The 20,549-nt window shown below is 51.5% G+C and overlaps 1 protein-coding gene across 5 annotated transcripts in view; it reads left to right on the top strand.

Annotated features, from left to right (window-relative positions):
- The window catches only part of SPRED2 (sprouty related EVH1 domain containing 2), a 114,953-nt gene extending 94,866 nt beyond the window's left edge, over positions 1-20,087 (top strand). For all 5 annotated transcript variants that reach the window (XM_072768633.1, XM_072768629.1, XM_072768632.1 and 2 more), the window contains 2 exons: positions 13,664-13,813; positions 16,782-20,087. In XM_072768633.1, the coding sequence (XP_072624734.1) occupies positions 13,664-13,813; positions 16,782-17,447 (816 nt within the window). In that variant the 3' untranslated portion in view covers positions 17,448-20,087. The remainder of the gene's footprint in view (positions 1-13,663; positions 13,814-16,781) is intronic.
- Positions 20,088-20,549: the final 462 nt, after the last annotated feature.

Genomic DNA, 20,549 nt, shown 5'->3' with positions numbered 1-20,549 from the left:
AAATATTTACATTATAGCCCAGGACACACACACGTAGACACCTGAAACCAGATCATACTTCCGTGTTCTGCGTTCTCATTTTTTTTTCCTCTTCCATTTCACTTACTTCCACTTTCTATTATGAGTCTTTTAAAGCACCGCAGGAAAATTCAAAGAACAACTCGGTGAACACCTAGATTCAGCGGTGGAAATATTTTCTCCCATTTGCTCTCCCTGTGCATGTGTGTACTTACCCATGCACACGCACGTGGTTTCGGTTTTTGTTTTTCGTTCTCGTTTTTGCAGATCCACTTGAAAACGAGTTCAACCTCAGTGCTTTAATTCTTTTAATACTTCTGCATGCATCTCCTAGAAATAAGGCGTTCTCTTACGAAGCACGACGTCATGACTGTAACCTAGGAAGGTTAATAGGAACTTTATATCATCTAAGAATTCCCCACTAGTTCTTCACTTACCCCAAGTATCTTTCATAAGCTGTTTTTATTTCGTATTTTTAAATATTGGCCTCAGCCCTTTGAAGGTGTTTCCCAGTGCACTCATCATGGAACCAGGAATTTGAAAAATGCGACTTTGGGAATATAGAGGCGTGTAACCTGTGCCTCGAGCCCTCGTGGAGCTAGCAGGATGGTCTGCACAGAGCGGAGAGTGACCCACGGGAGGCTGGGGGAAGGACCCCAGTGCAAGGCCCAGGGTGCTCCACCGGGAGGGCCCGAGAAGGCCTCTAGGACGGAGGCCGACCCGGACCTGGGGGGAGGCATTTGAACCGAGCTCGGGAAGGGGCCTCCTCGCTGGCAGGGGACACGGTGGCGAGCTGCCCGAGGGCCGCGGAGCCCAGCCTGGCGCGAACAGCGCGGGCGTGGGGGCGTCAGGCGCCGAGCTCCCGCGTTCCCATTGAGCGGCTGGCGCGAGGCGGCCGAGCAGGCTTCCTCCAGCGCCCCGCAGATCCCCTCAGCAGTTGGCATGTTGCTTACATCTGTTCCTTTGTCACGTTTTTCGAGAGACAAACAACAGCAGGCGGGTTAAAAGGTGGCTTCCTGTGCTCCAGAGCAGAGCTGTCCCTCGCAGCTGCTTCCCAGCTACCTGCCAGGAGTGATTTATAGAGGCGCGGGCGGGAGGGAGAGGGTGATGGAGGCCGGGGCCCTCCGGGTCCAGGTCCAGGTCCGGAGCGAGTGTGCGGAGCCCCTGGTGCCAGGCACCCGCGGGCCCCCAGGAGCCGCGCTTAATTGCCTCCCGGTGGACCTTGAAGTCTGTTTGCCTTTGTAGCATCTGTTGACAAACAAGGACCTATTAATAATAGCACCTCCCACCCCCAAGCAGGCCTGGCCTAGGCCTTTGACTGTGAGGACGGGGAGGACGGGAGGGTCACCTGATGTGAGGTGTCCGAGCCCCCCAGGGAGCGCCCCCACGGACTCCTGCACCGTCCACGGCTTCCCGAAGCTTCTTGTCATCTAAAACTTCTTGATGGGACAGATACTGAGAACTTGGGGCTCATGCAGTACGGATAGAGTATAAACAGCGAGAAGACCTTCTGAACAACACGATGGACCAGGATTATGAGGGTTTTCTGGGAGAACAGTGTGTGTAAGGTTGAAACTTGAGGAATGGTGGTGGAGGGGTCTGTCTTTGCCCCGAGCGCCAGGGGGTTCCGTCTGCTTCAGGGGATTCCTTGGGGCAGGAAGGAGCACAGGACGTTGCAGACAGTGTGTTGATGCGTGTTGTACGGTGGGAAGCAGTGGAGGAAGAGACACCCCAACTCCCCCTGGAGCTGTTGGGCGCTCACCGAGCGCGGGCTGTCCCTGCTCACACTTTCCCAGCCGTCCTGCTGACCCCTCAAACCAGCTTGTCCTCCTGACTCCTCAGGATTGTGAAACCAGGCTGTGATTCCTCAGAGGAACATCAGTGCCCTGCTTGGTGTGTGGATGAGCGCGCGCGCACACGTAGCCACCTGCCGTCGCCCCCGCCGTGTCCCCGTGCCTGTCCGTTCTGTCCGATGCCACCAGCCTGCTCTGTGTCCACGTGCTTCCTGCCAGAGCCACCAGCAGAGGCTCCCGATGAGTGGCCGTTCTGATTTTCTGAGTTTGGGCTGTTGATTTATTCTTGCGTCCTAATAGTTCTCCCTCCCGTCAGTTACAGTTGTTTGGTCTCCTTTAAAATTCCAAAGCACTCAGATGGCGATTCCTGTCCTGCCACTTGAAAGCCTGCCCTTTTTCTGTTTTTAAATTTTTTATTTGCTGAATGACTGAATCGTTATCTAATTAGAAGCAGGATATTCACCACTATAGTCTCAGCAATCCTATAAAGCTTTGGTCTAAAAGTTCTCTATAAACAGGTGATCTGAACCTCAGATACAGTGTGTAACAGTCAGAGGTTTACGTATTGTATTCATTTGCCTTTTTTTTTTTTTAAGATGTTATTTATTTATTCATGAGAGTCACAGAGAGAGAGAGGGAGGCAGAGGGAGACGCAGGCTGCATGCAGGGAGCCCAATGCGGGACTCGATCCCGGGACTCTAGGATCACACCCTGAGCCGAGGGCAGATGCTCAGCTGCTGAGCCACTCAGGCGTCCCTGTTCATTTGCCTTATTGTTATCCTGGGAGGCCCTGCAAAGTTGGGTGATTTTTCAGGGATTCTTGGTAGCTTTGTGTCCTGTTTTTCTAGCTGTGTTTTCTGCTGTGTCTACAAAGAGGAGCTGAACAATTAGCATTGTCAGTCCCTTGAAGCTTTTGACTGCTCCTGAGGCTTCTTGCCCTTCCGTTGACTCTTTCCCCCTTGCAACACGGTCTCACCCCGGGCCCTCTGCTCATGGGGACCTCAGTCATAGTGACTGGCAGAGGTGAACACAAATACTTATGTGGCAAGGGTGTGCCTGGCATTACGTATGCAGGTATCAGGTCTCAGCCATTTGGTAAAATTTGGAAGATGAGTAATGCAAAAAATATAAAACAACAACAGGTTAGCATTCTGTTTAACAGTATTTTTTGGCATTGCTAAGGGTTGGCATACTCTTGTTGGTGCCTCTGACCGACAGCTTCTAGTTTCTTTCATTTCAGGGCTGGGGAGACGGAATGGAGAGACCCTCAAGTCTGTTCCCGCTCTTGTGCTTTTGTCCTGCAGAAAAGACATGTGCTTTGGCGTATCTCGCGGAGGAGGCCCGTTGTCGGCCTGAGATAGGAACACTTTAGCTCCCTGGATAGGCTGAGCTGCTTTGGTCCCCAGCTTAGGACTCCCTTCCTCCCAGCTTCCCACAGTTGAGGACTCCGAGGCCAGAGGATTTGAAATGTACAAGAAAAGGGGTTTGGGGTGGGGGGGGAGAGGAGAAGTAGAAACAATGGACTGTATAGAACCGCTCTGTGTTTTATGGCCATTTAATGAAGAATTTTCCCAAATCCTGTTTCGTAGGGTTGGGTCCATAAAACCCAGTGGTTTATTTATTGCTGCCAGAGTCTAAGATTATTTTTTAATTGTTACTAGCATCTTCATAGATAGACAAGGATAATTTTAATGCGATCTGGGGAGAACGCAGCTGTAGTGTATATGGACACATACTTCTAGAGCAGGCTAATCTAGAATCTGCAGTCAAGTGTTGTCCCTGCTTCAGCTGTCATTGTGCTGAGTGGCTGGATTCTGGCTCTAAAGCTGGAGGATTAGGGAAATATTTGCTTTATAGACAGATACTTGGGGGTGTATAAAATAGCTAAGTCTTCATCTTCCATAATAAGAAGTCCTGAAATAATAACTAACTCTGCAAATCAGGAAAAAATCCTATATAACGAACCACACAGCATTAAAAACAGTGGAGGGGCACCTGGGTGGCTCAGTCGGTTAAGAGTCTGACGCTTGATTTTGGCTCAGGTCATGGTCTCCGGGTCAAGAGATCGAGCCCTGCCAGTAGCTCTCCGCTCTGCAGGGAATCTGCTTGAGATACTTTCCCTCTCCCTCTGCCCCTTCTCCTGTTCTCTCTCTCTCTCAAATAAATAGATACATCTTTAAAAGAAAACAAAAACTTGGAGAGAAGCACGAGAAGGAGCCACAAGGATTTGAATTGGAAGTGTGTTTTTCTCTGGTGCACAGGCAGAGATAGGGAGGGGCAAAACTACTATTGGTGATATTAAATGATAAACGTGTATTGATTAAAAAAAAAAAAAAAAGAATGCCAGGGTTTTCTCAGCACAGGGGCCAGGAGGTCAAGGGAGAAAGTAGAATCGAGAAGTTCCAGCGATCCTCGTTACCCCTTGTCAAGGGTTTAAAGACCTAAAGAGATGCAGCAGCCCTTGAGGTACTCTTCGCTCTGCTTTCTCTGCCTGGTGCTGGGAAGCAGTATGTCCACCGTGCAAATAATTAGCTGGAAATGTTTGGCTTGCGGGCAGGCGAGGTTAGCGGTAGACATGCCAACTCCTTAGAATTACAGGTCTCAGAATTGGAAGGGATTTGGAGTTCCTATCACATGAGCCAGCCTGCTTCCTTCGGGCAGATGAAATAGGCTTCGCCTCATTTTACGGCCTGGGCCGTGGAAGCAGCTCAGAGTCCACCGGGTGACTTGCCGAGGACCCCGCGGCCAGCTCATGGCACAGGAGCCGTGCACGCCACCCCCCAGCCTTTCCAGCTCACCACTGCTATTTTGCTCTTCCTCTGCTGAACAATTATATTTATGATATTTCAGCTGTTCTATTTTTTAGACAACAGCCAAATACAGGCGTTATATTTTAGGGTTCTCTTGGACCCAAATTGGAAAGGGGAGAAAAAAAAGAGGATAAATATATGAGCGGTGCCCTGTGTGGCCCATTCATGTGACAGACTTGGAGCCCAGCGGTCCCCCAAAATAGCACCTCAAAGCTTGACCATAGGAAAGCCTACCGTATGTAAGGTCTCGATTTTGTTTTTTCCCCTGCCTTCTAGGTTTTTACTACCACCACCCGAGTATTGTTTCTGGATTCGGGCAGCCCTTCTCAGTTGCAATTCCTAATTAAGCCTTGTGCCTCAAGGCATCCGTCCTATGTAACGAGATCACTTCTCTCCCGTGTACCTAGAATGGTACTAACCTGTGTTCCATCCTTTGCAGAATTGGGAAGAATAACCCGCGTCACTGTGCGTGGGTCTAACATCTCTCCTAGAAGCCGGTTGAAGAAGGCTGGTATTTGGATTACGTTTGGCATTTCATCATACTTTAGGCAGGCAGCCCTCCTTCACATAGGAAAAAAGTCATGGCTTTTACAACATCGTCCGCTTCCAGCCATGTTTTGCCTAGACTGGAAAACTTGGTCCTTCCTCATGCCCTATGCCTGAACCCTTGACATCCTGTTTACTACAAGCTGCATTTTATTACTTTCTGGCTATTCAGAGCAGTTGTCCCTAATGACATCCCAGGCGCCTCCCATCCACCCCAGGTGTTTTATAAACCATGGCTAGAGCAAACGTTTGAAACCAAAGTACTAAGAAGCAATTTGTTTTATTGTCCTAGATGGGCTTTTGAGTATTCGCAAGTTGTGCTTGCTTTCATTCTTCTTGGGTTTTTTAAAAGATTTTATTTATTTATTTATGAGAGAGAGAGAAAGAGAGAGGCAGAGATACAGGCAGAGGGAGAAGCAGGCTCCATGCAGAGAGCCCGACGTGACTCGATCCCAGGACCCTGAGATCACGCCCTGGGCATGAAGGCAGGCACTAAACCGCTGAGTCATCCTGGCGTCCCTCATTCTTGATTTTAGTAGGAAAAAAAAATGAATTCATTGTGTTTTGTAATTATTAAGTTTTCAGTTACAGAAGCAGAAGATTGCAGCATGCTGTGTTTCCTTTTTCTTAAAGTTTTTTCCCAACTAATCCATCCTGACATTAAAACTGAAGGTAAACCTACCAATTTGGTAGTAAGTGGGGTTCGTTTACTGATTTTCTGCAAAGTGGTGTGTGACCCCTGAGTGTGTGGAGTTTGGTAGCTAAGGAGAGGCCTTTATTCCAGACTTGGTTCTGCGAGTAGTTAACTGTGAGTCACTGATCCTTTGGACTTAAACCCTTTAAAAGGTGGGGAGGCCCGGGTGGTTCAGTGGTTTAGCACCTGCCTTTGGCCCAGGGCGTGGTCCTGGAGACCCGGGATCGAGTCCCACATCGGGCTCCCTGCATGGAGCCTGCTTCTCCCTCTGCCTGTGTCTCTGCCTCTCTCTCTCTCTATGTCTGCCATGAATAAGTAAAATCTTCAAGAAAATAAAAAAAACAAAAACCCTTCTAAAGGTGAATGTATTTCCTTTGAGCCTCTATTTGCTGGCCCAGGGGAGGGGAAGGCAAGGCACTGCGGTGTGGAGCTACCCCTGGCACCTTGCCCTGCACTTCCCACATACGTGACTGTACTTGGTCCTCGCAGCCACCCTGTGAGGGACATACTGACACTTCCGTTTCTGCAGATAAAATCACCAAGGCTCAGTGTGACTCAGTTCCATACTCTGCCCACCCAGAATGCAAACTTCACATCTGCTTGTCGCCTTTCAGAGAATTTTAAGAAAAGGAAGTGTTTGTTCACTAAGTTTCAATAAATTGTTCTTACTAGATACACCAGATCCCCTACTTGCAGAGCAGCTTCCTGAACGATGGCCTCTTCAACTAGCACCTCGGCTCAAAACTACTTCAGCTTCGGCGGAGGCCCGAGGTCCCCCCTTGGCCCGGCTTGGAAGCCTCAGTCTCATTGTAGATGACCAGTTGCTCAGAGCTGTTTCCTGTTGCCTCCGCCTCTGGAGTCCAGGGATTGGGCTGAGTAGGATGGCGGAGAGGCGACATAAAAGAGAAAGTAGGTTGAAAACGTAGGCTACTGCTACGGAGTTCAGCTAGTGAAACTGGTCTCTGGTGGTTTAGTAAGAAAAGCAAAAATGTTTTGGGAGGGGCCGCCATAGGCTTTGTGGTCGACACCAGGAAGCAGGTCCCGTAACTGCTACTGGCTGAGACCCAGCACTGCGCAGGGTGGCTGGAAGGTCTCCGAAAGATGGGTGGGAGCTGCTTTATCTTCTAAATGACAGTAACTATCAAGCTCACATTGCCTAGGAAGGGGAGGATCTTTTTTTATTCAACGCCTGATACCTAGGTGGCTAAATTAAAGCAATTACTATGTCTAGGGCTCAGACAAAAGCTTGGCAATGCTCTCCACTCAGGAAGCCCAAAGGCACTTGGTAGCCCTCCCACTTGCGTCTTTCTTCATTTATATGCATCGCATCTCGTCTCTTTAGGCCGTGGCTAGCAGGATACTGCTCTTTCCGTTTGACTCCTTCATACAGAGCTCATACCTGTTCAGGGTTCCCTGAAGCCCCGCCTCCCTGCTACCAGCCCCTCAGCCCTTCCAGCGAAGCCAAGCTGTGGGTGTGTGTATCAGAGTCCTTTCCTTTCACAGTAAAATTTCACCTAACTTCAGAATTTAGAGACATAAAGACTATTATTTTCAATGAGTGGGAATTTTGTTTTGTTTCTTCACAATGAAAGAATGCCCACTTTATCCTCTGGGTCCCAGAGAGGAGAATGTCCTCGAGTCTGAGGACAGAGTCCTGTCTTTCCCCCGCTCCTGCAGCTGCTTCTTAGACCTACACTGCCTGCCTGCTGGGGCCACGCAAGAGCCCGTGTCTGGCTGATTTCTTGCCTTTTTAGAAGAGGACACCTGGAACCTCTGTAGGCCCTTAGGGCAGGTGAGCTAGTGTTGCTACCTGTTCCCAAAGACGTGCTGACAAAATGGGTGACAACGCCCTGTTTAGTGAAGGAAAAAGGGTTGGCCATAGGTCTGTGGGTCTAGCAGGTGCTGAGGGGAAAGGCGTGCTTTACTGAAGAGTTGGAAACAACAGCTCATTAAGCCACCTGAACCAGAAGCCTTCTGAGGCGCTCAACTGTGCAGTTTACTGTCTTCTGAGAAGCAGAAAGTGTCCAGAGTCTCGTGTCATTGCTCTCGTTGCCCGGCCCGAGGTTGGGAGGCATGGTATACTTTATATTTAGTGCATGTACATACTTTTTAAAAAAAAGAGAGAGAAGCCCTTGCAATGGAAAGAAGGTCGAATATTGCGTTGGTTGCATCAGCTGTTGAGCTCTATTTTGGTGGCGGATTGCAGTACAAATAATACAAATTGTGGTCATAACTACTAGGTAGCGCCCTTTAAAAATGTAAAATAGCAGCAGCATCTGCAGATAAGACAAGAATTATACTTGATCAATCTGAAGGAAGTCTGTGGCCTTCAGATCAGTGAAGTGCAACAGTCTTGGTCAAACCCCTGGGACCTCTGATGTTCTTAAGAGGAGGGGAGGCCGGGGGAGGGGGAACGCCTGGGTGGCTCAGCGGTTGAGCATCTGCCTTTGGCTCTGGGCGTCATCCTGGGCTTCCGGGATCAAGTCCTCCATTGGGCTCCCTGCATGGAGCCTGCTTCTCCCTCTGCCTGTGTCTCTGCTTCTCTGTGTCTCTCATGAATAAATAAATAAAATATTTTTTATTATTTTTTTTAAGATTTTATTTATTCATAGACACACAGAGAGAGAGGCATGCAGGGAGCCCGATGTGGGACTCGATCCCGGATCTCCCGGATCACACCCCAGGCTGCAGGCAGCGCCAAACCACTGCGCCACCGGGGCTGCCCAATAAAATATTTTTTTAAAAAATAATAAAAGGGAAGGATTCCATAAAGATTTAAAGATTTAATTTATTTATTCATGAGAGACACAGAGGAGCAGGCTCCATGCAGGAAGCCTGATGTGTGGGACTCGATCCTGGCACTCTAGGATCACGCCCTATGCCGAAGGCAGATGTGCTCAACCACTGAGCCACCCAGGCGTCCCCCTTCCCCCTTATTTTACACGTGAGGAAACTGAGGCCCTGGGAAATCCAACAGCTTGTCCGAGACATATGGCCTATAACCTGGCTTGGAGTCCGTTCTCTTTCTACCCTGCAGTTTGTGCAGAACCTGGCTGTAGGGTTTCTGGGAGAGGTGGTCTGGCTCCTTCAGCATTTCTTAACTTCAGTTTTCAGTTTTCTTTGTCTTGTTTAAAACACGTTGGCCTCTTAACCTCCTGACACTGTTGCTCCTTGTGTCCTGTGTTTTCTTCTCCTCGCGTGTGTTCCTAGGGACACGGGGATGAAGGGACTGTCCTTGTTTGTCTTCCTGAAGATGGGGTTCATCCCATTTGTCTCCATCCCCAAGACGGAGAAGGAAATTGCCAGTTGCCAACCTCCTCACAGTCACAGATAGATGGAATAGGACACACACTCCAAGTGTCCTTGAAAGAACAGCCCTGGGCATGTCTTTTCCCTAAGCAGCGTTTTCTTTTCCTTTTTTCTTCTTTTCCTGCTGCTTTTCTTTTGGAAAAAACAAAGATTCAGTAGGAAAACCCAAGGGGAGCTGAAGGGATGCACATAGCCTTGAAAACACTTGTTTCACTTTGAAATGCATCATCTGACCCACCCTGAATGCCCCCAAAAGCCCTTGGTCAACAGCCAGGATTCCATCCCAGGATGGTAATTTAAGCAAACTGCCTCCTCAGCTGCTCTGGCTTTTTGGTTCTCTCCCTCCTTCCTTCTCTGAGCTTCCCTTGGGTCAAAGAGGTTGGCCTCCCAGATGAAGGAGGCCCATTCCGGGACCTTGGGCATGTGAACAGATGCATGTGCTTCTAAGAACTCCCAGGGAAACCCAAGGAAAGGGAAGACTAGCCAAGGTTCCAAGAGTAAGAAATCCTGTCTTGTAAAAATACGCCTGTGCAGTAGGAGGGAGCCAGCCACGGGTTTACGGGAGACCTGGATCTTCTCCTTCCCCCATTCGTTCCGGTTTCCACCCACTCCAGGCAGCCTCGGCTCAGTGTCCTTTGCACTTCGGGTTTTGATGGACTGTCCGATACTGTAACCCTAAAGTCAGTTATTCGGAAGAAGTCTGCGTCAACTTTTGAAGCTCTGGTATTTTTCTCTCATTCGTTGTTAAATTCTGGGGAATTAAAAGAAATAGCTGAATTCTCAAAATAAGTACTGTTTATGCCTGCAGGGTCTGGCCATGGGAAGCTTGCTCTTTTTGAGGAATTTTATTAGATGTTCACTGGGCAACTTGAACCCTTTTTTCTCTTCCTCTGAGCCTTGCTCTGGGTTGTCCAGGCGTCTAGAATGGAAGCCACTTAGCCTTGCCCCTGGCCCGTCACCTTGTGTGTCTGAGCCCACAAAGCACCCAGTCCCTAAAACCCCAAAACCTTCCAGGGAAGGAATGAGTGTCACAGGCAGAGTAGATTGGATCAGGCCCCTTGTCTCTCTTTCCTTGATTTTAAGGTAGGCAGGACCCCTCTTATATGCCCTGACTCTTGCTCCGAGACCCTCCCTGTGTTCCTTTTCTCCGCTCCTATTCCATCTAGGTTCTTCCTTGTCAAAGTCTTGCCTCAGCTTTCCACCCTAGTAGAGAGCTTTAACACCAGGCCACACAAAGCTTCTTACCTTGAACTAGATCACACAACTTTTAATTAGAGGATGACTCACATCCAGTCTTCCTGAGCCAAGACCTTGTTACTTAGCATTAGATTATTCCATTGCATTTTGTTGTTCAGCACCTCATATTAGGTCACAAACTGCTCAGTTGGGTGTCTTTTGAATAATGGGCCTGGGCATTGAGTCAGAGTCCAACCCAGAGGCAAGATTTTTCGTAGGCTACGTTTTGCACGTGGCGATGGCCATGCTCGCTGGGTCATGTTACCCAAGGGCTCCCATGAGGCAGCAGCACCTGTCCCCGTGTGGGGGGAAACCTCAGTCTGCAGCTTCTACCTCTGTTCTTCTTGAGCTCAAACCCTCAAAAGAGGCAACCCCTGGAAAGAGCAAGGTGAGCTTAAAAGCAGCCAGAGCCTGGTGGAGTCGAAGGTGGAGCTGCCAGATTGGTAGGTTGGTAGGTGTCATGGGCTGGTGTGCACAAACAACCGACGTTCCAGGAATCCGATGGAGTGTGTTTGTGTGTAGCTCATGGGGGGCTGCTTTTCTCCAGTGTGTGTGTGGCAATTCCAAGCGGAGTTATAGCTCGGAGAATCGGGTCTGAAGTACACGTGGATGGGGCATCTGGCTGGCTTAGTAGGTAGAGCATGTGACTCCTGCTCTCACGATCATGAGTTTGAGCCCCGCGTTGGGCATAGAGATTACTTAATTTAAAAAAAAGAAAAGAAAAGGTACATGTGAAGAAGAGGATCTCCCCCCTTGTTCGTTGGAGGTGCCCTCCTAGCACATTGCTTTGGTTTGTAGGTCACACTCACTGTGTGGCAAGGTCTAGCTAATGGTGTAGATGTGGAATAAGCGCCGGCCTTAATGGAGCCTGTCCCACATGCCCTCCTTGCCAGAGTCCGTGCTCACCCACCGCCGTCCAGGCATGGTCTTCAGCGCTGCCTGCAGAAGGCGGTGAGCAGTGGGCACGCCTCAGAGCTCTCCGTCCTCCTTGCATCCCCATAAAGATTCACCATCAGATGAGGAGAGACTCAGAGGCGCTGCTCGGTCTCTCGTTCCCTGATGGCTTCCAGGAAGCTTTGCACTTGACTGTGCGGTGGGAAGAGGCTGTTCGAGGTTGGGGAGGTAGGAGGAGTGCATTAGGGGTGGCATTGCTGGTTGGCTGATGAGCGCTAGGGAAACCCGGGTGTGCCTCCTTTCTACACATCGTGAACCTGGACAAAGGTCACAGAAAACAGGGTGGGGGAGTGAACAGATGATTAACACAGGGGGCGAGCGGAGGTGCACAGTACCGTGTGTGCTCAGTAGGCTAGCTTCTAACCCGAGAGAGGATGGCCACGCGGGGCGCAGCTTCAGAATTTAGCCCTTGAGATTTGAATCACGCTGAAGGGCCTGTGCCTACTCACCGGGAAGTGTTTATTGAGATCTTTAGGAACCTTTGTATGATGAGACATCATCCCCTTAGCTCCTGGGTTTGCCTAAAGCAGGCTCTTTACTTGGAGACATTGTACCCCTGAACCTCAGCAAAAGCCCTCTGCGAGCAGGCATGGGAAAGGGCTGGCGCGACCTCGAAGCAGCCGTGTGGGGATGGCCGTCCCTCGCGGGCCGTGGAGATCAGGGGTGGCCGCCTGGCCGGGTCGGCAGGTCCCAGTGTGCTGTCCCGCCGGCGACGTGGACACAGTACCCCCTGCGCCTGTGCTCCCCGGGCCCGGCTCGCCGTGTGCACCTGTACAGTCCGGGACAGTTAAGAGCTCTTTGCCTTATTGTTCCATGTGCTCTACGACCACCTGCGTATTAAGAGGGGGGGCAGTCAGTACCCCCGAAGACGTGAGGCAAGAGCGGAGAGAGCTGAACAACAGGACGGAGTTTAGGAAAAAGTAAAAATTCTTGTTACTGGGATTCAAGGAAGAATTCTTCCCTGAGTTCTGACCTAGAAGGACCCTTCGAACTTAACTTCAGAGATAAAGACAGCATCTTTTCTGATCTCAGTGAAAAAAAATCTCTTATTGCGTCGGAGTGGACCATAAATCTCTATCTGAATTAGTCACTCTGGATTGAGAGATGAGAAACAGGTGTCAGCTCTGCATCACTTGGACCAAACAGGATGAGAGGGGGGAAAAAAAGAATCAGAAGGGTTGGGTCCCCAAAGAGGTGCTGCACATGTCCACCAAGTTTTAAAAATTAACAGTAGTCGCGTAATGGGAATACAGGTGTCTTTGTCCTAAATACTTGTCCCATTTTTCTAGGCATTACTTTAGAAGTTGGGGGTGAGGGTATAAAAATAACTTTCATTTGTCTGTTTTACCCTTGCCCCCAAAAAGATACAGGATGCTAACAAAATATATATATATATAAATAAATAGATAAATAAGCAAAGGAGACCACGGGAATATGAGGTTGAGGAGCAAGAGCTAGGAGTGCCTTAGTATTTGCCAGAAATAGGACCCCCGGATACAAGGAAAACCTTTTCATTGACTTGGGGGGGGAGAAAAGGAACTGTGATCCTGAGAAGCCAAGGGAGGAAGGGGTTCTGATTCCTGGTTGTAAGGGTGGTGGCCACAGTCCATCCCAGTATCTGATCACCTTCCACAGACATTGTCCTTGAGCCTCCAGTCTGACCCATCGCTTCTAGCGGGAGAGCAGATCTGCACTTAACCACCAACAGGCAGGGACCGTCATTCCCGTGCGATCCATCCTCTCTCTCGCTCTCTTTTTCCAGCTCACAGTGACCCCCAAGGCTTGCCTTCAACCCAGAGATTACCAAATTTCTTCCTGGAAAGCCGATGCCCACGATACCCTTGAGATATCCTTATTTCTGAGACTTTCCCAGGCTGGGATTAGCTCCGCACAGGAACATTTGGGTTTGATTTTTGCCTCCCCTGCACTCACCAGAGTACCATGCACTCAGGGCTGCAGATGGGGTAACCGTTCCTGATCGAACTGGGACGCACCCGCAGGAGGCCCGGTGTAGTGAGCCCTCTCCCCGCAAAGCCCGGTGACTGCTCCCACATTTGAGAAAACAAACCCAACTTTCCAGGGTTGGGTGGCTGGCTTTCCCTGCCCTTTGAGCCAGCCACATCATGTTTAGACAATCTGGCCCCTTAGGGGTCCTTCTGCCTCCCACAGCCAAGATAAACTCCAGATTTCGGGAAGTCCAGCAAGACACCGCAAGTGTGGGTAGACGGCGTGTTAGGGTTTGCTATGTGGGTTTGGTTATTGTTTTTGTTTTAATTAACCCTTGGTTACCTCCCTCTACACAGACAGCTACAGACAGTTCTTCTAATTCCTCCCAGAAGAGGGAACAGCCTACTCGGACCATCTCCTCTCCCACATCCTGTGAGCACCGGAGGATTTATACCCTGGGCCACCTGCACGACTCCTACCCCACGGACCACTATCACCTCGAACAGGTGCGTGGCAGTTGGGCTCCTCTGAGGGTGCGGGGTGGATGCCTCCCGAGTCTGGACCGGCCCCGTCCCCGTCCCCTTCCCCGTGCCCCGGCGCTCAAGCCCAGGCAGCCTCCGTTTCTCGCATGGATGGTGGCGGCAGCCACTCCTCCTTACTTCCTCGTGTGTGTGCGTGTACACGCGTGCCAGACCCCGTGCTAATAAGCCTTTCATGTGCTCATCTCGTTGAATCCTCACGAATCACCCCACGGCAGGTCCTCGCCCTCCCCAGTGTACCGAGGAGAAGGCTAAGGGCTTAGAGTCCTCGACAGAACAAGTGACAGATGCAAGCGTGTGCTCACCCAGGGTGTCCTGCTGCCTCCCGAGCTTCTCTGTCCAAAGGGCTTCCTGGCTTTGTGTGAAAGCCCAGAGCCAGGATCAGGAGTAAGGAATGCCGTCCGCTTGGCTCAGGCACCCTGGCATTGCAGGCGGCAGGCCCAGGCTTGCTTGGGGAGACGTAGCTGGAGTCTGGAATTCAGTAATTCAACAAATATTTACCGAGTGGCCGTTCTGCAGAGCAGGTTCCCAATCTGTGGGACATGGACTGGTGCCCGTGGAGGGTGATGAGGCCACCAGTCTGCTTGGAAAAGAAAAAAAAGCAACATAGGGCAGTGAGGGGATTTTTTTGTTTTGTTTTTAATGTAAAGCTAGATTTACAGAACTTTTTTTTTTTTTTAAGATTTTTTAATTTATTTATGAGAGACACAGAACGAGAGAGAGAGGCAGAGTCCCAGGCAGAGGGAGAAGCAGGCTCCGTGCAGGGAGCCCGACGCGAGAGCCCGACCTGGGCTGCCCTAATGATTTTTTTTAACACTTCTGTAGGGATCCCTGGGTGGCGCAGCGGTTTGGCGCCTGCCTTTGGCCCAGGGCGCGATCCTGGAGACCCGGGATCGAATCCCACATCGGGCTCCTGGTGCATGGAGCCTGCTTCTCCCTCTGCCTATGTCTCTGCCTCTCTCTCTCTCTCTCTCTGTGACTATCATAAATAAATAAAAATTTAAAAAAAAAAAAAAAAAACACTTCTGTAAATCTGGGCAGCCCAGGTGGCTCAGCGGTTTAGCACCGCCTTCAGCCCAGGGCCTGATCCTGGAGACCCGGGATCAAGTCCCACGTCGGGCTCCCCGCATGGAGCCTGCTTGTCCCTTTGCCTCTCTTTCTGTCTCTCTCATGAATAAATAAAAATCTTACTGTGTGCTTCCTAATATTTTGGCATAAAATGTTCTTTTTTTTTTTTTTTTTTTAAATGTTCTTTTTAAAAACCACATTACGGGAGCTATAGATGGGAATTAATTGACCTTAATTGACTCTCCTTACTTTGCAGAATAATTAGCAAAGCCTCTTCTGCTCCCAGGATTTGTTTTGATTGATTTAAGATTGTGGTTTTTCCAACGTCTGTGAAACGGTCTAGAATCTAATAGGAATCAGGCAGTGTGTGTGAGACGTGGCCCCTGCCCTCAAGGAGCGCACAGTGTGGTGGGAGTGATGGATAAATGTAATTACCACGCGGTAAATTCGGTGGCAGTATCCTAATGACGATAACGGCAGCAGGTGTTAGCCACACCCTGTGCCACAGGTTCTGGGTGCGCAGCGTGTATAGATTAGCCCTGTGCTTTTTGATCAAGAATCTGAGGCTTAGCGACTTACTAGGACATTCCAAAGTCTGAATTTTACTTCAGTGGGTTCATCCAGAGCTGTGTTCTCCCCACCCCTTAAAAAGCCTTCACACCCAAAGGACCTCAGGGGTATGAAATCTCACTCTGTCCCAACGAAGGTGCCTGGGACGGGCAGGCTTACCTGCGTCTCTCTGGTAACCGTGTGTTCAGCGCCTGCCCCCCTGGACAGGGCCTTGCCAGAAGCCACAGCAGGACTGGCTCCGAGATGACTCTGTCGCCTGCAGGAGGCGGCGGTGGGGGCCTCTGGGTCTGGCCTGCCTGGGCTCACGTTACAGCTTGCCCCTCACCATCTGTGAGATCCTGGCAGGATCCAAACCCCAGACAGCCTGCAGATCTGCACTCCTACCCTTCCTGCCTCTTCCCCACCAGATGACAAGATACCCCTGTATGGTAGCTCCTAGCATTTTTTTTTTTTTTTTTGCTTTTCTGAGCATGACCCACAGTGCAAAATGCATTCTGTACTGTGACCTGGTGTGCACATATCACACACACAGATACCCACATGTGCTCCCCTTACCACAGGCCGTGCACGCCAATATTTTTTGGTTCTACTGGGGGGAAAGCCCGTCTTTTTTTTTTTTTTTTTAATAAAGGTTATATCTATTTATTTTTTATTTAAAGATCTTATTTACTCATGAGAGAGAGAGGGGCAGAGACACAGGCAGGCTCCATGCCGGGACCCTGATGTGGGACTCAATCCCGGGACTCCAGGATCGCGCCCTGGGCTGAAGGCAGCACTAAACCGCTGAGCCACCCCAGGCTGCCCAAAAAAAACCATCTTAACAAAAGAACATGCTGTACAAAAGCAGGTCAAACTCCGCTAGGCTGTCAGAAATCCGGACCGTGCTCCCCGGCACCTTAGGCTTCCTAGGGAAGGCCTCCCAAGTTCCGCTTCTCCATCTGGGGTCTTCAGGTCTAAATATTCAAAGTACATTTTTTTCCCCACAGTCCACACACTTGCCCACCTTAGAGGGTCATACCCTCAACAAAAGGGGGAAAAGAAATTTCGGGGCCCCGGGAATGGGTTGAGGATGACACCTTGAAATACCCCTATGACCTCGGGGATGTGCGGTAATGACAGGACAGGTGTGTCTGTTGGGTGTTTGGTTGGTTTTGGTCCCACTGCCACCTCCATTCCCCCCCAGGAATGGCTTTGTCGAGGCCAGGGGTACACAGGGTGGGGGGCTGTTTCCTCCTCGGCCTCCCTCCCCGCCCTGCGGCTGCTGTAACACCATGTGTGTTTGCTTGTCCCCGGGCAGCCGATGCCCAGGCCCTACCGCCAGGTGAGCTTCCCCGACGACGACGAGGAGATCGTGCGCATCAACCCCCGGGAGCGCACCTGGCTGACGGGCTACGAGGACTACCGGCACGCGCCCGTGCGTGGCAAGGCCCCGGAGCCCGCGGACGACACCGACTCCTACGTGCGCTTTGCCAAGGGCGAGGTCCCCAAGCACGACTACAACTACCCGTACGTGGACTCGTCGGACTTCGGCCTGGGCGACGACCCCAAGGGGCGTGGGGTTGGCGTGATCAAGACCCAGCCGGCCCGGGGCAAGTCGCGGCGGCGGAAGGAGGACGGGGAGCGCTCGCGCTGTGAGTACTGCAGGGACATGTTCGTCCACGAGGAGAACCGGAGGGGCCGCTGTCAGGACGCGCCTGACGCCGTGAGAACTTGCATCCGCCGGGTGAGCTGCATGTGGTGCGCGGACAGCATGCTCTACCACTGCATGTCGGACCCCGAGGGCGACTACACAGACCCCTGCTCGTGCGACACCAGCGACGAGAAGTTCTGCCTCCGGTGGATGGCTCTTATTGCCTTGTCCTTCCTGGCCCCCTGTATGTGCTGTTACCTGCCCCTCCGGGCCTGCTACCACTGCGGAGTGATGTGCAGGTGCTGCGGGGGGAAGCACAAAGCGGCCGTGTGACTCAGTTGCCCTCCTCCCCCCCCTTCCTCCCTGCTCCCCGGTACCAGCCTGGGGAGCCCCGCCTGGTGGACTCTGCACTTCCCCGGCCACCCCCACCCAGCCACCCACTGCATCGGCCACACACCCACACACACCCACCCACACACACGCAGTGTCCATGGAAAGGAGCCCCCGTGCACACACTCGTGTATTAGTGACAAGCCGTAATCACTTGGTCTCCTCCGTGCGTTCATGTCACGTCTTTCGTCCCCACCTCTGCTGGTGCACAGGCGCCTGCAGTGGGGACCGCCGCTTTGGGGTGCGTGCTGGCGGCGGGCTTTCCCCGGCGCACTCTCCTGGTTCGGCCTGCAGCGAGCTCAGGAGCCCCGCTTCTGGCGCCTGCGTGAGGTCAGGTTGATGAAACCCTGCCAGGAGCCTTCTGACCTGCAGTCAGGCGATGGCCGGGAGGCGAGCTGGCTGACAGACTTCTGCCACAAAACAAGATCGCTTTAACTTTTGTAAAGCCAAATTTCCCAAGTAAGCTGCAGTTTCTGTCTGCAGCCCATCGTCATTTTCTGTGCCCTACCCCCCCCAAAATCCGTCTGTTATTATTTTACTGATGCAACACATTCACCCATAAAAATGACTAAGAATTGAGCCTTAACTTCAGATTTAACTTGTGTGAATCAGGATAATTCCCTAAACCGCATTGCATCTGCATCCTCATGGACCAGGGCTAGAAAAGGAGGATTTCGGGCTTCTCTGAGCCTCCCCGGTACCCCCCTAAGGTAGAACTTTTTAAAATTTTGTCTCCCCACCACTTCTGAAAACTTAGCAATATTAGAAGAAAACACTAACGAAGAAATTGTGCTCGTTGTTTTGCAAACGAAATAGTCACACACACACACACACACACACACACACACACACACACACCTGTGTTCTCCAAAGAGTTTCAGCTGAGAAACACTACGGTTGTGGAAAATAAAATTAAAGGAGCTTCCTCCCACGCGCCCACTGGCGATTATCTGTAAAAAAAAAAAAAAGCGGGGGGGGGGGGGGGGGGAGGGGGGATTTTAAACGTCCTAAACCTGAAGAGTGGTGGGTTGCATTTTGTTCGTGGGTTTCCGATTTGTTTTCATTCGGGACTGAATTTCACATCACCAAATTTTTTCATTTATACTTGGGGGGAAAAAAAAGGCCATATATAAAAACCCTTCCGATGCCTAAGTGTCTTTCTCCTGCATCTCCAATCCCAGACTGGCCAGTTCGGGCGCACAGGTGGTAGGTCGGCAGTCTGGGTCCACCTGTCGCCTTGCCGTGTAGGAGGCTTCTCATTAGCTGGAAAAGAGTATTTTTCTAATATAGTGCAAGGAGTAGCCCAATCTCCTTGCTGCAGAAAAGAAGAAAAGTGAAGAGTGGTACGTAGCATAGGACAATCAGAACGTCGCGGGACCGTGGGGGCAGGCCCGGCCCGCCCGGCTGCGCTGCCGCCGTGACCTTCCCGTGCTGACCGCCGGCCGAGGGCACGGCCTGCTCCGCGTCTCCGCTTCCCCCATCCCTCTCTGTTGCACACGGGACCGCAGTCTTCAAGGAAAGGGACTCTTTTCCAGTCGGCCAATCACCCCGGGAACGCGCCAGCCATGCTCACCCTCGTGCAGTGTTGTCGGCTCCCCGAGCACCCGTCACATTTCCTTGGCCGGATCGTCGGTGTAAATACCCCGTGTGCTCACGAGTTAGTCGGTAGACGCTTCCATTCGTCGGAGCGACCGGTTTGGGCCTCCAGCTCGGCAGAGGAGCCGCGAGGAGCCGCGAGCCGTCGGTCTGGTGATGGAGGAGACGAGGACGACTCCCAGCCTGGAGACCGCGCGGAAAACCCTCGGGCCCGCCAGACCCGCGGAGAGACCGGCCCCGCCCGGCCCCCGCCTGAGGCGCTCCCTCAGGGCATCTCTCAAGGTCTCTCCTCTACAAAGCACAACACTAATGTAGGTTTGTCCGACCTCAGTTCAAGTGCCCCTATTTATTTCACTAGGAACACACTTACCCTGTCGCGCGGTTGTTATTTTGGGTTTTATTGGTGGTTTTTGTTGTCGGAGTCCCCGTTGAGTCACTCAGCCCTGTCCTTTCCACCCTCTGAAGAGTCCTGCTAGTGCACCTTCCTCCGCCCGCGCGGTTCGCTCTGTGAGGGCAGCAGGCAGCGAGCGGCTGAGGGCGCAAGGACAGCCATGGGGACAGCGATGTAAATACGTCTCTAATTGCCACACTGCAGCTGAACAGTGTGTAGTATTTTCCCAGTCAGCTTTGCCTACTGACGTCAATCATTTGAGAGAAATTATTCAGATTTTATTTTTGTATCTGTGGTAACAAAACATTAACCAAAAGGTTTGTTTGGAAGCTTCCCCCCACCCCCCCCACCCCCAGCTATTTGCTCACATTAACAAATTAAAGTGCCTGAAGCATAATTCATTCTTTACCTGTATACTAAAAACCCTGTTGTATTGATTTTTTTATAATAAGCCTTTTTACCTCTGTGTAAAAAATATATATACAAGTGTATGATGTACATTTTAGTTCTTAACTTTTTTTTATGGTTTCTAATATGTATGACCAACGTAGCCATTGCTTTAAGATGTACCATGTAAATACAGACACGTCCTATCAGCTCGTTGGCTCGGGTGTTTGTCCGGTGGGGCCCGGGGGGCGGTTGGGCCTCGGCGCTGGCCACGCTGGGAAGGGGCTTCCTTGGCGCGGGGCGCGGGGCCGCTGGTCGGGCTTGGGGAGGCCCTTCCCGGCTGCGGTTATGTCATGTTCCCGGGGGAACTGCCGCTCCTCGGGCTCGGATGCCTCAAGCGAAAGGAATGCTGCTGTCACAGCCCGGGAACACCCCGTCGCCCGGGCCTGGCCTCCCCCACGCGTGCTCCTCAGAGGGAACAGCTGTACTTCCTCCGAGCTGTTTTCTGCCAATTCCTGCTGAACCTCTGGTGGGGCTTTGGGGGACGGTGTCCCACAGCAGACGCGCTAGGACGGCAGGCCCCTTGGCCTCGCAGATGGGCTCTGGACGCGAGACGGCTCCAGCGACAGTCCCCGGGCAGGTAGAGCGTGGGGCCTGTCACGGGCCACAGG

The sequence above is a fragment of the Canis lupus genome, chromosome 11, assembly GCF_048164855.1.
Source record: "Canis lupus baileyi chromosome 11, mCanLup2.hap1, whole genome shotgun sequence".
In the NCBI taxonomy this organism is placed as follows: Eukaryota; Metazoa; Chordata; class Mammalia; order Carnivora; family Canidae; genus Canis; species Canis lupus.
Note: the sequence above shows the minus strand (reverse complement) of the source record. Positions and strands in the feature narration are given on the sequence as shown.